Source organism: Acartia tonsa, chromosome 1 (assembly GCF_053477335.1).
Source record: "Acartia tonsa isolate MP-2025a chromosome 1, ASM5347733v1, whole genome shotgun sequence".
Classification (NCBI taxonomy): Eukaryota; Metazoa; Arthropoda; class Copepoda; order Calanoida; family Acartiidae; genus Acartia; species Acartia tonsa.
In genome coordinates this window covers 29792376-29811492 of record NC_137260.1, presented here as the reverse complement: position 1 = coordinate 29811492, position 19117 = coordinate 29792376, and the positions used below count along the sequence as shown (strand labels likewise).

The 19117-nt window shown below is 32.0% G+C and overlaps 3 protein-coding genes across 3 annotated transcripts in view; 2 read left to right on the top strand and 1 right to left on the bottom strand.

The window, feature by feature from the left end:
- LOC145327121 (uncharacterized) overlaps positions 1-4965 on the bottom strand; it is a 67408-nt gene extending 62443 nt beyond the window's left edge. Inside the window, exons 1-3 of the mRNA XM_080170660.1 lie at positions 4658-4965; positions 1229-1386; positions 45-82 (exon numbers count right to left, since the gene is read on the bottom strand). Coding sequence (XP_080026786.1) covers positions 45-82; positions 1229-1274 — 84 coding nt within the window. The 5' untranslated portion in view covers positions 1275-1386; positions 4658-4965. The remainder of the gene's footprint in view (positions 1-44; positions 83-1228; positions 1387-4657) is intronic.
- A 4393-nt stretch (positions 4966-9358) lies between these two features.
- On the top strand, positions 9359-11528 carry LOC145328876 (E3 ubiquitin-protein ligase HUWE1-like). Its single transcript, XM_080172803.1, has 4 exons — positions 9359-9864; positions 10422-10558; positions 10838-10992; positions 11440-11528. The coding sequence occupies exons 1-2, from the start codon at positions 9464-9466 to the stop codon at positions 10531-10533; spliced, it is 513 nt and encodes a 170-aa protein (XP_080028929.1). The 5' UTR covers positions 9359-9463; the 3' UTR covers positions 10534-10558; positions 10838-10992; positions 11440-11528.
- Positions 11529-12084: 556 nt separating this feature from the next.
- LOC145328880 (E3 ubiquitin-protein ligase HUWE1-like) lies at positions 12085-13033 on the top strand. The gene is made up of 2 exons (XM_080172817.1): positions 12085-12243; positions 12825-13033. The coding sequence occupies exons 1-2, from the start codon at positions 12133-12135 to the stop codon at positions 12906-12908; spliced, it is 195 nt and encodes a 64-aa protein (XP_080028943.1). The 5' UTR covers positions 12085-12132; the 3' UTR covers positions 12909-13033.
- Positions 13034-19117: the final 6084 nt, after the last annotated feature.

Genomic DNA, 19117 nt, shown 5'->3' with positions numbered 1-19117 from the left:
CCCTTGTTGCTTTCTTCATTGGAGTAAAACTATATAAAAAATACCTCGGCTGACTTTCCTCCAATTCCATTGGTCAGGTCAACTAAAAAAATTTAATTACATTATTACTTTGTCATCATAAACATTAATTAATTTATAATTTGTTGGGTGGATTCAATAACTAATATTATTGTCGTTAATTATAAATAACAACTATAAAATATAAGGAAATCTTACATTATCATTGTTTATGAAATTTGTTTTTTTTACACAATATGGCATATAATTTTTTGAGAATAAACACTACCAACATATAAATAACATGTAATTAGATAAAGAGTTGCGTCGCTGTGAATATATACAGGTTTTTTTTTAAAAGGGCAAAAGTATTGTTTAATAAAACCCACCTGCCATTGACAGAAATTAATAATCTATTTTAATTTCTTCATTGGGTTGGGGAGTTTTGTATTAGAAAAAATGCTTGGCGATTTTCAACAAATTATGCCTTAAAAACCGGTTTTTCCAAAGTACCTATTTTTGGAAGATTATGACCAATTTAAAGGGTGTGCTAAAATGCGTATATTTTTAAAATTCAAATTGCGCAGCTTGTGTTAATTATAGAAAAATGTTATGCATATCGTTAGAATCGTCATAAACTATAGTTTTTGGGTTTTTAAGAAATATTCCTGTGCTACGAATAGTTTTGGAGCTACGTGGTAAAATGTTCCAACTTACTTAATAGTTATTTCTTTCATCGTATTATAAACGGCTTTCCGCGGATATAGAATGTACAATTATGAGATCAAAACTAGTTTTTTTAGCCCCAAGGTGCCGAAGAAAGCTGGATATAATACGATGCTAGACATAGTTTTTTCGTATGGATGAGAACCGGTTCCTATCCACCGGATTCGAATGAATATGAGAAAACTTTTTAACCTTTCTCACATTTTCCAACGTAGCTTCTATACTACAAATAGCATGAATATGATATATTTATTTCCAAAAACTAGAGTTTATGACAATTCTAACGGTATGCGTAACATTTTTTTTACAATTAACATAAGCCGCGCAATTTGATTTTAAAAGATGCACGCATTTTTGCACACTCTTTAAATTGGTCATGATCCAAAGATCTTCCAAAAATAGGTACTTTGGAAAAACCAGTTTTTAAGGCAAAATTTGTTGAAAATCGCCAAGTAATTTTGTCTTATACAAATTATTATATATGTATATACATTTATATATTTACCTATTTGAGTTGTCATATTTCCTTCTCTGATAACTTTAGACGACATTTTCACATTGATTTTTTTAATTTCGATGATTCGGGTTTTTGGTTCGGTAATTCGATTCGGGCCGTAACCTGTCAGTTACGGCCTTAATTCGGATGCAATTCGTTAAAATCTAAAGATTGACCTGTGTTTGTATTTTATTCTATAAAATTAAATATTTTTGGATCTTTCAGATTTGATTTATTTAACGAGCATCTAAAGGTAATAGTACTTAGAAGACGACAAATGAGTAGAAACAAATGATTTGCTTTCATCAGCGTTAAAAGTTTCAAGAAATAACACATGATCTTTTTTGATAGAAATACAAGGATGACAACATCCATAAAAGCGAAGCTCTGAAACGATAGGACAAACGAACATTAACACTTGTATAGTGTCAGAACTGAATAATCAGAATATAAATGTATAAAAGTCGAACGAAATTGTTAGTAAATCGGCTGAAAAAACTGCTTAAATACAGGATATTGTTTAAAAACATACATACATTTTTAGGACTTGATTATAGATATGCTTCGCTTGTAACAATGTACTTTGTTGTCCTAGAAATGAGTATTTCAAAAATCAGACCAATCGGATAATTTTATCACATAAAAATTTTATGTTAAAAAATTTAAAAAGCAACATGTTTAAAATGAATGTACGGACTTTCTGGTATCGATTATAGAGTTGCTTCGCTTTCTAACTCGTACCTAACTATTATAGGAATCATCATGCAAAGTTTGAAATCGATAGGACAATTCTAACATGCCTAAATTAACGAAAAGAGCTATCTGTTACGTACGTAAGGACGGACCGACCTACCCTAATTATAGAAAAGCTTTGCTTTTAAAAACATTTACCTACAGTTTTACAATACAAATCTAGGGAGGAAGGGGACATTGGGCTGTTCATTACACTAGTTTTATGATAACGTTTTATTATTCGTTGGCTCAACAACTTGGGGACTTTAATTGAATTTTAATTGGTTGGTTTAAAGTGTCCAAACGTATCAACCACTAATTTTGATATACAGAAGGTAAAATTTAGTATATCATTGGGGATGTACATCAATTCATCCACCGTTGTCTTATCCCTTTAGAGCCCCGACCAAAACTAACGTTTAACATGGTATAGGGACAGAGTATCTATGAATTCAACAAAGTTATCCAATCCACTTTTTTTGAAGTTCGGAAAATAAAAAAAACTGTCCTCTCATTAGTTTAGTTCAAGTTAAGAAAGAAATTACCAAGAAATGAAAAGTATTTCAAGCTTAGAGGTTGAGAAACTGTCTGCCTTTGAAGTTTAATTAATTTCAAGAGTTAATTGCAAAGTTGTGTCACAAAAGAAGATTAGAGAGAGGTGGATATAATTATATTGTATGTAGTTTCAAGATACAAGCCTCTTTGTCTATACGAGGTGGGAGAAACAGATAAACAATTTATTAAACAAAATACTAAACAAGGCGTGATTGGTCAACTTCTCTATTTATAAGTTGTTCTAGTTTCTTTATAAAGTTGTAAGTGTACATTAAAATTATATTCTTGCACATTAAAATTATATTCATTTATAAATATTCCTAAGAAGACAAAGTAAAGTTTCGGAAAAAAATCAGCTATATGACAAATTTGTATTTCCTAATTGATTTATTTGTATTAATTGTAATGTACTCGTATTATTCTTATTTCTGTCTCTGTTCGTTAAATATGTTAATTTATACGACATAGAGTCTGCTGACAATTTAATAGTCTACTTAAAACTTATTATTTGAATGAATTATGAGTAAATTATCTTAACGCTAATAGCCTAAACCTGCTTGAAAAAGAGAGTTTAAATTGTGTTTAAAAGGTAATTTAATAGACGATTCCAAAAACATTTAAACTCAAAATTATTTCTTTTAGTTACGAATTGTATACAAGAATTCATGGAGGCATAGTGTAAATAAATTTTCAATATACCCATAAATTATTTAAATCTTATTATTTGGGGGTAATTTTTTCTATGGGCGATTTCTCTTTGGAGGGTGGTGATATACTTCCCCCTAATAGTTATAAACCTTCTTATTACTTATGACAAGCTACGCTGTAAAGGAGAACTAAATAAACAGAATATTTATGCATAAGTCTCAATAAAATTGTAAGTAAATTTTTGGCAAAACTTCTTAAATACAGGATACTGTTTAAGGACATACTTATATTTTTAGAACTTCGCATATAACATTGTACATTTTGGTATTAGGAATCAGTATTCCAAAAATCAGATGAATAGGATAATTTTAACATTCAGAAAGTTGTTGTAAAAAAAAGTAAAATCAGCATGTTTTTTAAATGAACGTACGGACTTTCTGGTAATGATTATTAAGTTTCTTCGCTTCCTCATTCGTACCTTATTGTTATTGGAATCATCATACAAAGTTTGATATCGATAGAACAATTCTAAACGAAAAGAGCAAAACGTTCCACGAAAAAAGCTAACTGTCTGTGGCGGACGAAGGGAACGGACCGAACCTAATTATAAAAGTAAGTATAAGTATATGAAAATTTGTATCAAATGAATACATGTACAAATACCTTAGAGGTATCAGAATAATTATGCGTTATTATGTCGTCACATATTTTTGTTCATAAAATTTTATATGTTATTCTTAGGAATTTGGAAAAAAAACTATAGGCATAATCATTGTGAAAATATTATAATTATAAATCTAAATAAAAAATAAAATTAAAAACCAAATATCGAAGATTCAACGTTTAAAGTTTATCATTAATTATTAGTCATATTTATAAAAGCGAAGCTTTTCTATAATAAGGGTCGGTCCGTCCGTCCGTTAAGGAGAGCTCTTATAATTAATTTAGGCATGTTAGAATTATCATTTTCATACTTTGCAAGCTGATCCCTGTAATATAAAGGTATTATTTAGAAAGCAACTCTATAATCAATATCAGAAAGTCCGTACGTCAGTTTAAATCATGTTGATTATCTGACTTGATATAATAATATTAACTATCGTATTCATTTGATATTTAAAATAATAGTTCTTAGAACAACAAGTACAATATTAAAAGCAAAGAATCTCTAAAATAAAGGGCTAAAAATTAATTAAATGGATTCAATAAATTTTTCAACAATTTTACATTGTAATTATATACAATTTTTTTTAGATATGAACCAAATCAATATGCTACTAAGTTCTGATAATCGTTTGTGTTATGATTTAGAACTTCGCTTTTATGGAATCATGAGAAGTTATATATAAAATTTCTAAATTAATATTAAATGATAAAAGCCAACTTAGGTTTTATATTTTTATATCTCTATTTGTATGACCTTTTTAACATTAAATAAATACTTTTTTACCAAAGAAGCACAAATGATGAATTATGATTTTAACTTTAACACAGGTTTTCCTAGAGTTGACCGCCGCTACGCGTTTCTGACCCAGACTAAAGGCCCATACACAATACAATACTTATAAGCCATTCAAACAAATATTCTTCACTATTTTAATTTTTCAACAATTAAATTCTTTTTAATCGCATGCAATGTTTCATGTATTGTCCACCGATTTTTCATTCTTTAAGAATTCACTATAAAAAATTATGTGAGAAATATTTAACTTTTTTCTTTCTTTTCTAGCCTTTTCTTTTATTTTTCATTTGTTTACAGATGTGCATGTTGACCGGTCAGATCGCTGCAGAGCGCGAGGCATACTCACCACACACACACTCTTTATTTTCATTTTTAACTGTGTTTTCACACTAGCTTAGGCCAGGTCAAGGGTTGACAATTAACAAAATTTCCCACTTTATCACACTTTTACTACGCAATCATGCACATATTGAGATTAACACAATTACATAGTAAACTTTTTATAAAAAATTAGATAATCAAAAAGAATTTATTTGTATTTTTTTTTCAATATTTGATCCATTTTATGATTATTTTTATAGAGGGGAATATGAACGGCATAGTACAGACCTATGGGATGGGTACAGGATAGCAAGAATAAGTGCACCACAAATAATCTAATTTTTTTTATGAATCAAATTATGAAGTACAAGTATCAAATTTAAATTTTAAAAATATATACATCTATTCCCACAAATTTTAGAAGAAATTTAAAGCCTTAAAGACATAATATATCTCAAAATTAATCAATTAGATTAATATATTTTTTGTCTCAGCGATTCTCTGAAGTTAGAACTCAGATGCACACAGAGATTGGTTGTACGAATCCTTTGGCCAATCTTAGATTGGTAAGCTTTGCGCACAGCTGAGTGTATTTTTTGTGTAAAATTACATGTTGACCCGCAATTCTCGTGGAAGCTACTCAATTATTACATCAACCTGGCCTAGAGTTTTAGCAGGTATTTAATATTAAGCCACCCTAATTAATGGCACTCTCATGTGAATGAGGAGCATGGACGAGGGAAAGCATGATTTAAGTTGCTTGATAAGTAGAATTCTAACTTTCTACAAATCTCCAACCTTACAACCTAAGGGCATCTCAGGGAAAGTTGAGTGATCATATTCTGACAAATTTCGACTGCATTTGTCAATGCGCAATGTCTATGAGGGGACTTGAACTCGGATTTTCTCAACCATAGCGTAGTACGCTATCCACTATACTATGGGGCACCCTGACGATATTGGTATAAACATATCTCGCCAACTGTCTATTGCTGGGTGAAATAAATTCAAAATTAGGTATTTTGCCAGAGGTTTTTAATATCATTTGCGGCTGATAAGCTAAATAGACGGTCAGCTGCCGAGTTCTGAATTTCAAGTTGATGTTAATCTATATATTGCTGTGTTACATCTACTTACTTTATGATAATCTAGTAAATAAACACATTAAGGTGGTAAGGGCAGGGCCAGGCCTACACGGAGGTCACAAACAAGCGCGCACACACAGACAAGTGACACAAACACATTCACGGGAGATACTGCTTTAGACGTGGCTCAAATTGTACACAGACACACAAGTTACAAACATATTTAGTAAAATAGATAAGGATTTGTAAAAATTGAATAGATAGAATTTTGTACCCAGGTTCTACGAAGTACCACAAAATTTCACCCTTTTTACCGGAAAAGTGGTAAAGCTGGTCAAGCTGGTAAAATTTACCAGTTTCGTGGTAAATTTTACCAGCAAAAATTTTAGCCAAGAAATTAGTAAAATTTTACCATTTTTTTTGTAAAATTTGACGAAACAAAAAACCCCGTTTTTTGTGTTTTAAATTAATTACAGCTCTTCATAATCAATTGTAGTACTTTAAAATAATGATTTCTATACAATGAAGCCTAAATTTAAAATTTTTTTTTTTTTTTAAATTTTACCACATTTGGAAGTTTTACCAAAAATGTGGTCAATTTTACAACTTTATTTTTCAGGTTAAGTCCGAATTTTCGGACTTAGACAAAAAAACGCAATTTGGTCAATTTTTACCAAAAAGTTGGTCAAATTTGACAAGGTATTTTTTTAGGCTAAGTCCAGATTTTTGGACTTTGACAAAAAAATGAACTTGGTAAAATTTGACCAACTTTTTGGTAAAAATTGACAAGGTAAATTTTTAGGCTAAGTCAAGATTTTTGGACTTTGGCAAAAAAACCCAACTTGGTTAATTTTTACCAAAAATCGGGTCAATTTTTACTTTTTATTGAATTTTTTCGCATAAAAGAAGCTAACTTTTTTTTTAAAACCTTGAAAATTATTTCATCATTTCTTTTAAAACATCCTCCCGCATCGTCAAAAATATATCAAATTTAATATTTACTTATTAGAGCTAGCTTCATACAAATTAAAATTAAAAGAAAAATAATCCAGGTGTGTACGCAGATGTGCCGTGTGCATTTGAATTTATAGATTTTTCATCTTTAATATAAATATAAGCTTTCGTATATTCCCCTGAATGTTTCTAAAAGAAAGACAGAGATTTCGAATTATAGAGTAATTTCGCTACAAAACTTATATTTTTAAGTTTTGAAATTTATGGCACCTCTGTGCGCGCATGCGCACTATAGATAAGCTTATGATTATTTGAATATAGAGTGCCAAAAATAATTATTAGTTTTGATTCAATTTAATCAAATATTTTTCGAATCAAGAAGTAAATTACTACTCAATTTTCTCTAAATATTTAAATTTATAGAATTTACAATTTGTTTGGAAGATTTTTTTAAGCAAGATGTTTAAAAATGTGGCAAAATTGTGGAACAACAATGTTTCATGATTTCTATATATTTATGTTGTCTTTGCCAACCGGAAATACCACCGAGATGGGTTTTTAAAAGATGAATGCCACATTTTTTCGGCGTTTTTTAGACATTGATTGATTGAACGTTGACGATAGAATTTCAAACAGAGTATATAACATAAAAATACTGAATTTTAAATTATTTTTTTAGCAATTTTTCTAATGTCTAACACAGCTCTAAAAAGATGCATTAATTAATATGCAGCAAAAATGGATTGAAGATAATCTTTTTTTTCTATGAAGGCTGTACCATCAAAAGCGAAATAATTAAATAAATCATTGTATACTCTTTTAGATTTCGCGAATGTCGCGCTTGTTATTCATAGCGTAAAAAATGTCGAAAAAACGCGGCATTATCTTTAAAGAACCCGGCCGGAAATACAGCATATATATGGTTAACAACTATATATATTTAAATATTTTTTTTTAATATTGAATGCACTATATTTTTTTTATATTCTATCGAATATATTTTACATGTCATTACAAAACTATATTACATTCAATATTAACATTAAAAAAAAATAACATCAATTTAAACTTTCGTAACCCTGTAATTGGTTAATGGCTTCAGTAGTTCAGTTCTATCTAAACCACGCAGCACGCTTGAGCTAGCATCACCAGCATGGCTCTGCCTAGGCTTATCATTAGAAAGGTAAGGGTATTATTATTGGTTGAAAAGTTTGTACATTATTATTACAGGTATTGTGTCTTTAAAGGAACTGTGAACGTAAATTTTTCTCATCTTAACATTATCTCATTCATAATATCTCACAGATAGAGCAAAACGCGCTTTTGTTTGCTTAAAAAACGGCTTTTTCCGACAATTTTTATAAGGTACAGGGAAAGGAAGAAATTTTCCGTATTATATAAAATGTCCATTAAATTGATTTTTTCTCCCATTATAGCTAAAATTAAACTTTTTCACATAGTTCTAGATTTTTCCTAACAGTTAAGCTGACTTTTAACATAATCCTTGCTTTAAACCAATGTATAGTTACTTAGAAATTGATAAAATAAGCAATATTTTTTATTGAAAACCAAATACAATAACAACGCCAGAAACAGGTTTTTTATTATTATCCAATTAACTTTAGATGGCCCATCTCTTGCCCACCTTTAATTACAAATTTGTAAATAATAAATTTTTTTTGTCTGAAGCTTAAGATCTCTGAATTTCACCTTGCATAGAGCATTTGTAAAATGTACTGGGGTGCCCTTTCTTTACTGTTTAGTTTTAATAAGAATTAAAAAAAAAACAATATTAGGGTTACTTTTCCTAGGAGTGAGAATCCTTATACTAAAGTAACAGGATGTTTGTCTGTCTGTGTGTCTGTCTGTCTGTGTGTCTGTCTGTACCGAAGGATCTCGCTAACCGCTGAACCGATCGGGTTCTCCTTAACAGGGTAGATTCTCATATGTCCTGGGAAGGTTTTTAACTATTTTGGGGGAGGGTATCACCACCCTCCCAAGAAAAATGACAAAAAAATTGAAATTTAAAAAAAATTATGGGAGACTTCAACGTCAAATAAAGAGGTATTATCATAGAAACTTTAACAAACAAAAACATTTAAAGTGCCACTAGAGGCCTCTAGGGGCGTAGCCGCTAGTATATATATATAGTTATAAACATTCCCTGATCTTATGAGAAGCTAATTGAATAGGAGAACCATACAGATCGATCCAGCGGTTTGTAAGCTCAGCATTGTTAATTTTTAAAACATGCATTTTTAAACTCTCTTTACAAACTAGAATGGAAGAAAATAAAACCAAACAAATCAAATACATATAAGACCGATCTTTATTTATCCATCTTTCTTTATTACTTTAAATATATAATATTTATTTCCATATTTTTATTCTGTTCTTTACTTAGGAATGATAACTTTTTAACCTAACCAAAATATTCAGGGTCTGCTGTATTCCGGGCTGTTAGAAGAGCTTGTTGATGTGCTGGAGATGAAGGGGGACCACCTCATGGAAATCAACGCCGCCGTGCTGAAGGCCCTCACCTCCATCATCCACCTGGACTGCAATCCCAAGCTGAACACAATCATTGACGCGACGGGCGCGGCCAATTTCCACGGATTTCTGCCGGTGATGGTGCGCAATTGTATTATTAGTTTAACCAGCAGCGGGAATAACGGCCAGTCAGGGTCTAGCACTCCTGTTGTTGCACCGGCTAGCGCAGTTGCTGTGTTCCCGCAGCCGCTGGCCACCGCCCTCTTCTCGTTCCTGTACCACCTGGCGTCGTATGAGAGCGGCGGCGAGGCGCTGGTGTCCTGTGGCATGTTGGAGTCACTCCTTAAGGTCATACAGTGGCCCAGCAGTGAATTGGAACACATTACTTTTGTTACTAGGTATGTTTTTCATGTTTTGATATACAAGTATTACACTGAAAGCTAGGTAAAAAAACAAGGTTGACATCATCCATAATGTATATCATAGAAATAAAGAAAAATACGCACAATTTATAAAAATAAGTTTCTTTGTCTTTTAAAGCATGACCGACGGACGTAGTAAATTATATACTGGTTTCTCGCCGTCTGTCTTGAAAAGGATCGCATGTTAAAGATTGCATCACAGACATATAAAGCGGACAAACAAACCATATTATAATAAAGTAGATTCTTTATAATAAGAAATATATTCAAAAGTTTAGAAAAATTTGTTTTTCATTCTTTTTCCAGCATGGCTTCGAAACAAATTAAAATCGATTAGAAACGGTTCTCAGCCATAATGATAAAACATGTATACTGACCATTTTCCAAATAAAAATCATAATACAAGTACCAGTTTTGGTAGCCTAAGCCTTAAGCCTCTCAGGGCTAACAAAACTGGCTTTAATTATATGATTTTTATTTGAATATCCACAGAAAGCTATCTATAATACGATGGAATAATAAATATTATTTAGGGCTGTAAGAGTGATAGATCTAATCACAAACCTGGACATGGCAAGTTTTTCAGACCCACGCGGGACTAACAACCTTCATCAACAAGCTGGAGTTAGAGGTGGACCACTGTAGGAAGCATTAACCCTTCCAGATCCAGGTATAACTTATTCCAGTATGGCTTCGAAACCGTAATATCTGGAAGATTAGAACTGGTTTTCAGTATAAGACTTTTCAGTAATTGAGAAAAAATCTTAGTGGGGGGACGGTATGATCAGGAATAAAACAATTAATTTAGACTTTTCATGGGTATGCTTCATGTCATCAAAAATTTAAAGATTTATATGTTTGGTACAATACCCCTAAGCGCCATAATAGTTGTGCCCTTATATTTTCAATTTTGAAATAGATGGTTTTAACATAAACAACAATCTTGTAGGTTGGAACTAAAGAGGAACGACTAACCAAAGTTATTGAGGAGGCAGAAACTATTCATGACGTAGCGGCCATAGCCGCTCAGGAGGAGCTGGCGGCGGCTCAGGTCCTAGTGGCTCAGGTTCTAGCTCTAGGCTAGCTTCTCATCTTATTCAACAGGTATGCATTGTTTATTTATACAGGGATCTTAAGGGATAAGACAATGGACGATAAGTTTTTTAAGTTGCAAGCCAACGAATGAGAGATGTGTTGATTAAACCTTCAAGACCAGTAAAACTTACAGTCCAGTGTAACTTCCTTTCCTGGCATTTATAGAAGTTGAATAAGAAATGATAAAATATTATAAAGATATGCGAAAATGTAAAAAAGAGATAGGATATATGAAGAAATATTGATTTTAATCTTATATTGTATAACACAAACTTTGCTTAAATAAAAATAAAATCCTATAACGTAGCCCTATACTATTGAAAATAGTTAAATATAACAAAACATATTATTAATATCAATCTATCTGATTATTTAGGACGTACCCAAGCCTGGTTTGACCTGCCTACCCACGCGGGCTGCCTTGCTAAAATCTTCTAACAACCTATCTCTATTTAGGATGTACCCAAGCCTGGTTTGACCTGCCTACCCCAGCGGGCTGCCTTGCTAAAATCTATGCTCAACTTCTTAAAGAAGGCTATTCAGGAATGGGTTATTAAATGATTTAAGACGAAGTAAAATATTGTTTAAGTTTAAAAAAAGATTGTACTAAAATAATTTACGTTTCTGTAGACACAACGGGAAACATGGTTCTTATGGGATAGGACAAAAGACGAAGTATTGAAATTAAATCAAGATTTACCTAATAAAAATTAGGTACTCAAAGTTTTTGAGTTGATGAATAAGTAAACTTGTTTCTGAAACTTTGGATACCATTATGATATTTACACCATTTTACCCTCCCTGCCTGGGGTTTAGGTCTAAATTTATCTAATATTAGTACTTGTTTGGGACAGGGATCTAAAGGGACAAGACAATGGCGGATAAATTGATGTACATCAGCAATGATGATACACAAAATTACCCCTTCTGTGGAGTATAATTAGTTGTTGAAAGCTTTAGACACTTAACTTGATTAATCAACCATTCAAAATTCAATAAAAGTCCCTAGAGTTGTTAAAGCAACGAAGAAGAAAATAAAGCTTTGGGGACTAGTGTAATAAACAGTCCACTTCCTTCCTGTGTTTGTGACAAATCATTTAATCCTCCATAACTTAGGACCCCGCGTTCAGCGACTCCATACGCCACGTGATGGAGGGAAGTTTGCCCAACAGTTTGAAGCATATAATCAGTAATGCAGAGTACTATGGCCCCAGCCTGTTCTTGTTAGCCACGGATGTTGTTACTGCTTATGTTTTCCAGGTAAGCTTTCCCTTTATTTTTTCTCGTTCTGCGTTTTCAAAGATGTTTAGTTAGATAAGTTTGCTGATTTTTTTGCCACGTGTCAAGATGCCTGTAGGAAATGAATGAGGGGGGAGAGGGGGAGTCGAACCTACACACTTTTATTTTTGCTTTCAAAAGAAAAATTTTAGGTGTGAGAGTAAGGGGGGGGGGGGAAGTTCGGACACATTTGCGTAAACAGCGAGTATAGGCTTTATCTTTGGGACGGACGGACAGACAGACAGACATCGTTCTACTTTGTATTATAGATTAGATATTTAGTAGGGAGGGATGGGACATTGGGCTGTAAATTACACTAGCCCCCAAAGTTTTCAAATAACATTTTCTTATTCTTTGGCCTAACAACCTTGGGTACTTTTATTGATTTTTTATTGGTTGGTTCATTAAGTTGAGTGTCCTAACATTTCAATCACTTATTGTAATCTACAGAAGGGGTAACGATGTGTATCATCATTAGAGATGAACATCAATTTATCAGCCATTGTCTTATCCCTTTATATCCCTGTAATTATCTAATTAACTAATGAGCAATTTTATTCCAGGTTGAATATCAGTTATACGAGGGAATGGAGCCGGTGCCCAGCAAATCCAGGAGGTTGCGCAACAGTTTTCGGCCAGAGCAGTAGAATCAAGAACACTTGTGTGTTTGGCGGCGCACCCAAGGGTCCTCAGCTGCGCGACATTGAGAACGGCTGCTGATTATTAGAATTATTATTTTATGTTCAAGTTAAATAAATATAAAAATACAACAAAAAATTTTATAATTTTTTCTATTTTTAAAAGCAAAGCTTCTCTATAATTAGGGTCGGTCGTTTTTTACCACTTTCTCACGATTTTTACCACCTGATTTTACCGCAATTTTCAGTCAAATTTTACCAGATTTCCGGTAAATTTTACCAATTTAGGACGAAAATATTACCAGGTGTTGACCAGTTTTACCACTTTTTCGGTAAAATCTTACAGAAATTTGCGGTAAGATTTTACCAAAAAAGTGGTAAAATTGGTCAAAATCTGGTATAAATTTGCGTCCTAAAATGGTAATATTTTACCGGAAATCTGGTAAAATTTGACCGAAAATTGTGGTAAAAAAAGCTGGTAAAAACCGTGAGAAAATACCACAAAAAGTGTTTTTACCACGGTTACGGTAAAATTTTACCACCTTTTAAAACGTAAAGGCTGGTAAAATGTTACCGTAAAAGTGGTAAAAACTAGGTTTTTTTCTGGTATTAATTCAATCCTGGGTACTAAGCAGATCATTATTATTACTTATTAAGATAATTTGAGAAGAAAATTAATGAGTAGACTTTTATAATATCTTTCGTTTATAAAGTTTTCTTCGAAATCTAGTATCCATAATAACTAGGGTCTTAATTTTTAAAGAAATATAGTTATAACAGAGAAAATTTTTGAATTAGTTAATTTCTCTCCTAAATATACGAAAAACACATATTTGACACACAGAAAGTGTATCTAGAGTTATCTTTAAAATGCATCTCACTTTACCCCTTTTTCTGGACCTCCTAGTGTAAAATTTTCCTTTCTGAGAATCATACGTCCCTATATCCACTCCTTTTTCGTTTGCGGGGATAAAAGAACAGTTATTTATAGAATTGTAACATAGGCAGCTTTCCGTGGATAGTAAAATAAAAAATTAAGCCACTTAATAATTTATTTTATTATTCTCGGAAAATTGTCTTTAATACGATGCGATACATGATATTTCAGAACTTCTTTGAGTTTTGCCATACTGGCAAGCGCAGGATGTCATGAAACCTGACAGGGTTATCCGGATAAGAATAATTTTTAAATTTAGCCAAGCGTTTCAATGGTCAAAATAAAATTATATAAAATAGTACAAAACAATTTCAAATGTATGTGTCCAGGTATGATCCTACAGGTCATGATGATTCAGATCTCCAGATAAATTTGATGACTCCTGTGATTGCAATCCCCCCCCCCCCCCATCAAAGAAATAAATGTCCGGAAGGTTAAATACAACTGAGAATTGAATCAACAGTTTTCATGAATGATCCTGGTCTCTCCAAAACTTTGGATGGCTTAAAGTAAATCTTATAATTCATGTGTTTTATTATTTTTTATTAGTTTTCCTAACCTTGATAAACATCTAAGAGATCTTTTTGAGATTTTTACATTTCGATTATTTTTTACTCAATAATCTGCCTTATCATTAATACTCATATAAAATGTTAAATTTTTACTATTTTCATAGTCACTAAAATATATTGTTTATTAATTCTATACCTTTCTCTATTGCCTTAGTGAAACTTCAAATGTTTTTATTTATAGGTGAAAACATCGAAAATTTTATGACTAACTTTTCTATTTTTAAATTCTGATGACATAAAGAATGTGTTTTTTTACTTTTTAACGTAAAATAATTATATAGTCTCTTACGATCCTTTTACTATATCATTAACAGAAAAAAATACAAACATTATAAAAACAAGGCCCAAAACGGTCTCAACACTCAAAGATGTATTTTATTCGAGTACAGTTTAACAAATCATACAGACAAACAAACATTGTTATACATAAAGTAACAAACATTCAATATTCAAAAATGATTAAAATTCTAGACAAAAATCCCTTTTAAATCTTCGCCAAAATTATTTTATGACAAAGCCTAAATTGTGTTAAAATTGTGTCAAAAATGATCCATGTGACGTTATAAAAATGAGGGATTATCCATCTCTTTTTAGGGGTTTTATTTAACACTTCTTCTCTCATCTCCATCATTTTATTACGTCACATGGATCTTTATAACACAATTTGGGCTTTGACACTTTGATACTACAGGATCCTTAATTCATACATCATTATTCCGAAAATCTGATGAATAGGATAATTTTATAAGATAAAATATTGTGAACGAAAAAAATTAAAATTGACATGTTTTAAATGGGTCATATGGACTTTCTAATAATGATTATAGAGTTACTTCGCTTTTAATCAGGATGTTAGATATAAAGCAGAGTTTAGTTTTTAAAAAATTCTTATTCATGTGTTATAAATAACTAGCGGCTACGCCCCTAGAGGCCTCTAGGGGCACTTGAGGAGGAGAGAGTCTAATTTAATAATTCAATTTCTTATTTTAGATTTTAAAAGAAAAAGTAAAAAAAAAATTTTTTGGGGGGGGTGAAATTTTTTTGGGGGGGGGGCTCCTCATTTTTAATTTTAGTTAAAAAATTTAAATTTTTTTTTTTTTTTTTTTTTTTTTGGGGGGGGGGGTTGATTTTTCATTTTTTTTTGGGGGGGGGGGGGGGTTGGCCCTTGGGGGTGTCCCACCCCCCAAGAAAATAGTCATAAACCTTCCCGGGACCTATGAGAAGCTACCCTGTTAAGGAGAACCCGATCGGTTCAGCGGTTAGCGAGATCCTTCGGTACAAACATACAAACACACAAACACACAGACATACAAACACACAAACACACAGACACACAAACATCCTGTTTCTTTATTATAAGGATAAAATATAAATTCACACACGCATTCAAATCGTAAATTGAACAAGAATGATAACATCCATAAAAGCGAAGCTCTGAAATGGTAGGACAAACGAACATTAAAACTTGTAGAGTGTCAGAACTGAATAATCAGAATATAAAAGTCTTAACAAAAGTGTAAGTAAATAAAGTATAAGTTATAAAAGTTAAAATCGAAAATAACAGACAGGAGATTTTTTACTTTTCTCTGTCCTATTCCCTAATCTCTGACTCTTTTTTTTCTGGGGAATTTCTATTATTACATGTTACATCTTATAAAACCGAAGTCTAAAAAAGTTGTTGTTTTGCATGACATCTAACATTTAACGTAGCTCATGTATTAAAAAATGTGATGAATGAATTTGTAGCTTGCATAAAGATGTTACTGCGGTGTGGAAATCTTTTTTATTCTGCTTAACAATAGACCAATTTACGAAAAAATAAGCGTTAAATGTACATTTTTAAAACATACTTACACCAAGACAGACAGTAAGCATAAGGGATCCTAAGCCATTTAGAAAACGCTTTTTCAATAAAAAAATGCGTATGTAAGGTAATATTTCAAATGCATAAGAAGCATTTTCCTTTAGTGTTTTCTTGGTCATGTTTGCTGTGAGACATATTGATTCCATATTTTTTTGTGTCATCTGATCCAATAAAACATTAGATGGGTACTTTAGTTCCTTTCAACAAACATGGATTGGATATAGTCAGTATATATATGTTAGATTACATTAGAACAAACAATGTAAAAGGGTATTTGATGTGTATATGTATTGTATATGATTATGATATTATAGATAGCCCAGAGCTGGATCTTTAAATCACTGATCTACCCGAGACGGCTCGGCAAGCGAGCCAATTTTGAAAGTGGCTCACCTCATATCGATCTTTAAATCAAAATGGCATTGGTGATCTGGCTCACCAAGCGGATCGCCTATGGCTTACCGGCAACACTCATATTGTAATGTCACTGAGCCGGACCGAGGTGAGCTGTGTTTATTAAATTAAAATTTTTTCAATTATTTTTAATATTTTATTGCAAAACTTTCGTGAAAATTATAATTATAATTATTAATCAAATAAATTGTATATTGTTATAAATGAAATACCGCACTGACACAACCAAAGTTATAAAGCTGTACCGTCACATAAGGATATGTCATGCCGCATATGCACACACTTACACAAACAAATTAGGTATAATTACATATGCACATTGCACACACAAACATTAAGAGTTCTTTTAATATTAATTAAATTCAAAAATGATGCATGATAATTTTTCCATTTATTTATTATTTTTTTTTTTTTTGGGGGGGGGGGAGCCAAAACAATTATTTAAAGATCGATCTTTATTGAGTGTCGCTAGCAATCTGGCCACACCGAGCTGTAAATCTTTTAAAGATCAATGTTTTTTTAGTAGTAGCTGTGGCTCACCTTCGGCTCTCCTTGATCTGGCTCACCACTAAATGATTTAAAGAACCAGCTCAGGGTTTCTTGCTGAAAAAATTAATTTTGTCTAAAAATGTGATCATATTTAGTTGATTTATAATGGTCAATGTAATGCCCAGAGGCGTTATATTTCTTAAAAAACCTTTTTTGAACGATCTACTGTGTTGATATGGTAACTATCAAAATTAGAATTACAGAGTTATTTACAGTTTCTTGGAGCTGGAAAGTAGAACCTAGACTTGGACACCATGATAATGCATATTTTTTTACTTCTATACTTTTGAATATTTCAGTTTCAACATTCAATGCTTTACTCTTAACAGTTGGGGGGGGGGGGGGGGGGAGGTGCGTTAAACGCCCCCCCTCTGGTCTCCATAAATCTTTAGAAGGCTCCTGTGACCACAATTTTTGACTTGTAGACTTCAAATTTTAAACTTAAGCTTTTCTTACATGTCAACATAACGTATTAAAATCTCACAAAGATCCGCCGACGTTTTCCTGCCGACCGCCGACGAACACAGTAATAGTGCCTGACTGATTATGACGTAACAAAAAAAAACCAATGAGAGGCCACCATAAATTTTACCATTGGTCAATAACGACCTCTCATTGGCTATTTTTTTTGTTACGTCATAATCAGTCAGACACTATTACTGTGTTCACCGCCGACTGCGGCGGCTGGCAGCTTCCAAGTACAGCTGCGGCCGCTGAAATTTGTATTTTGATATTTCTAATATAAAATTTACATATAGATAAATTTTCTGCAAAAAAATTGTTCTTCTAGCATCAAAAATAAGAAAATTACAGCCGTTTGAAATTTTTAAGTAAAAAAGGACCTAAAAACAAAGGTTGTTAAATAAAAGGGTGAAGGAAGCGAAAATTGACTTTGACTCACTTAAGTTCGGAAATTCATTATCAAACAGCGGAATTTTTTTCAGCCCTATAGCTCTAATAGGAACTGAGATAATATGGGGAGGAGGGGCGTTAAACAACCCCCACCACGACCGATAAAAGTGCGGCAAGGGTCCCGACTGTTCAGGGTTAAGGTCATGATCTGTTTATGAATAAAAGGGGTCATTCTATACGTATTTTCTGTAACGTCGCGTGTAACCGTTTATTCAAAGGCACTGATTAAGTCAAACTATTTTTAATTTTGGCCGAATTTATATATATAAAATGGTCATAATTAAGAAAAGTTTGACTTAATAAGCGCATTTGACTTAAAGGTAACACACAACTTGAACATACGCAGAAACAATTGACCCCCTTTATAAGGTTTGGTAAGTTGATGTAGGTGGAAGTAAATAATACATTCATTATATACCATCTTCTTGGTAACTTAAACATTATTATGTATTAAATATAAACCTTTTACAAAAAGACAAGAAAGGACAAGAGTACTTATTTCATAACTTTCTTAGAAGAAGAAATTATCATATCATTATCTTCCATAGAATTAGAGATATGAGGAATTGTTAATGTTCTATCTATAAATCTTATTTTAGGATAAATTTTGTAATTACCCTTGGAAAATCTATACATTTCTAACATTAATGTTTAAATGAGGTCATAGGAGAAGGCCTAATTTATTGATATAACTATTTTGAATATATCTTTATCCTTGCTATAATAGATTAAGAGAAACGAGGTAGTCAGAAACATGGACAGTAAAAAGAATTTTTGGATCAACTGCAGTTTACCGTAAAATATGCCTGGTAATGAATATTTTAAGCGGCATAAGAAGGCCTACAAATAATCTGGAATAGCCAAGATCCAATGATGCATAGGGAAAGCTTCACTAAAGAAAAAACGCGTAAAATTGGTCTTTTTCGTGCATTTCTCTGCACTGTGAGTTAATTATGCATTAATGATTTAT

Coding starts and splice junctions, on each gene's coding strand:
- LOC145328876 (XM_080172803.1), top strand. CDS start 9,464: ATGAAGGGGGACCACCTCATGGAAATCAACGCCGCCGTGCTGAAGGCC. Junction 9,865..10,421: donor CACATTACTTTTGTTACTAG/GTATGTTTTTCA, acceptor AATATTATTTAG/GGCTGTAAGAGTGATAGATC.
- LOC145328880 (XM_080172817.1), top strand. CDS start 12,133: ATGGAGGGAAGTTTGCCCAACAGTTTGAAGCATATAATCAGTAATGCA. Junction 12,244..12,824: donor TTACTGCTTATGTTTTCCAG/GTAAGCTTTCCC, acceptor ATTTTATTCCAG/GTTGAATATCAGTTATACGA.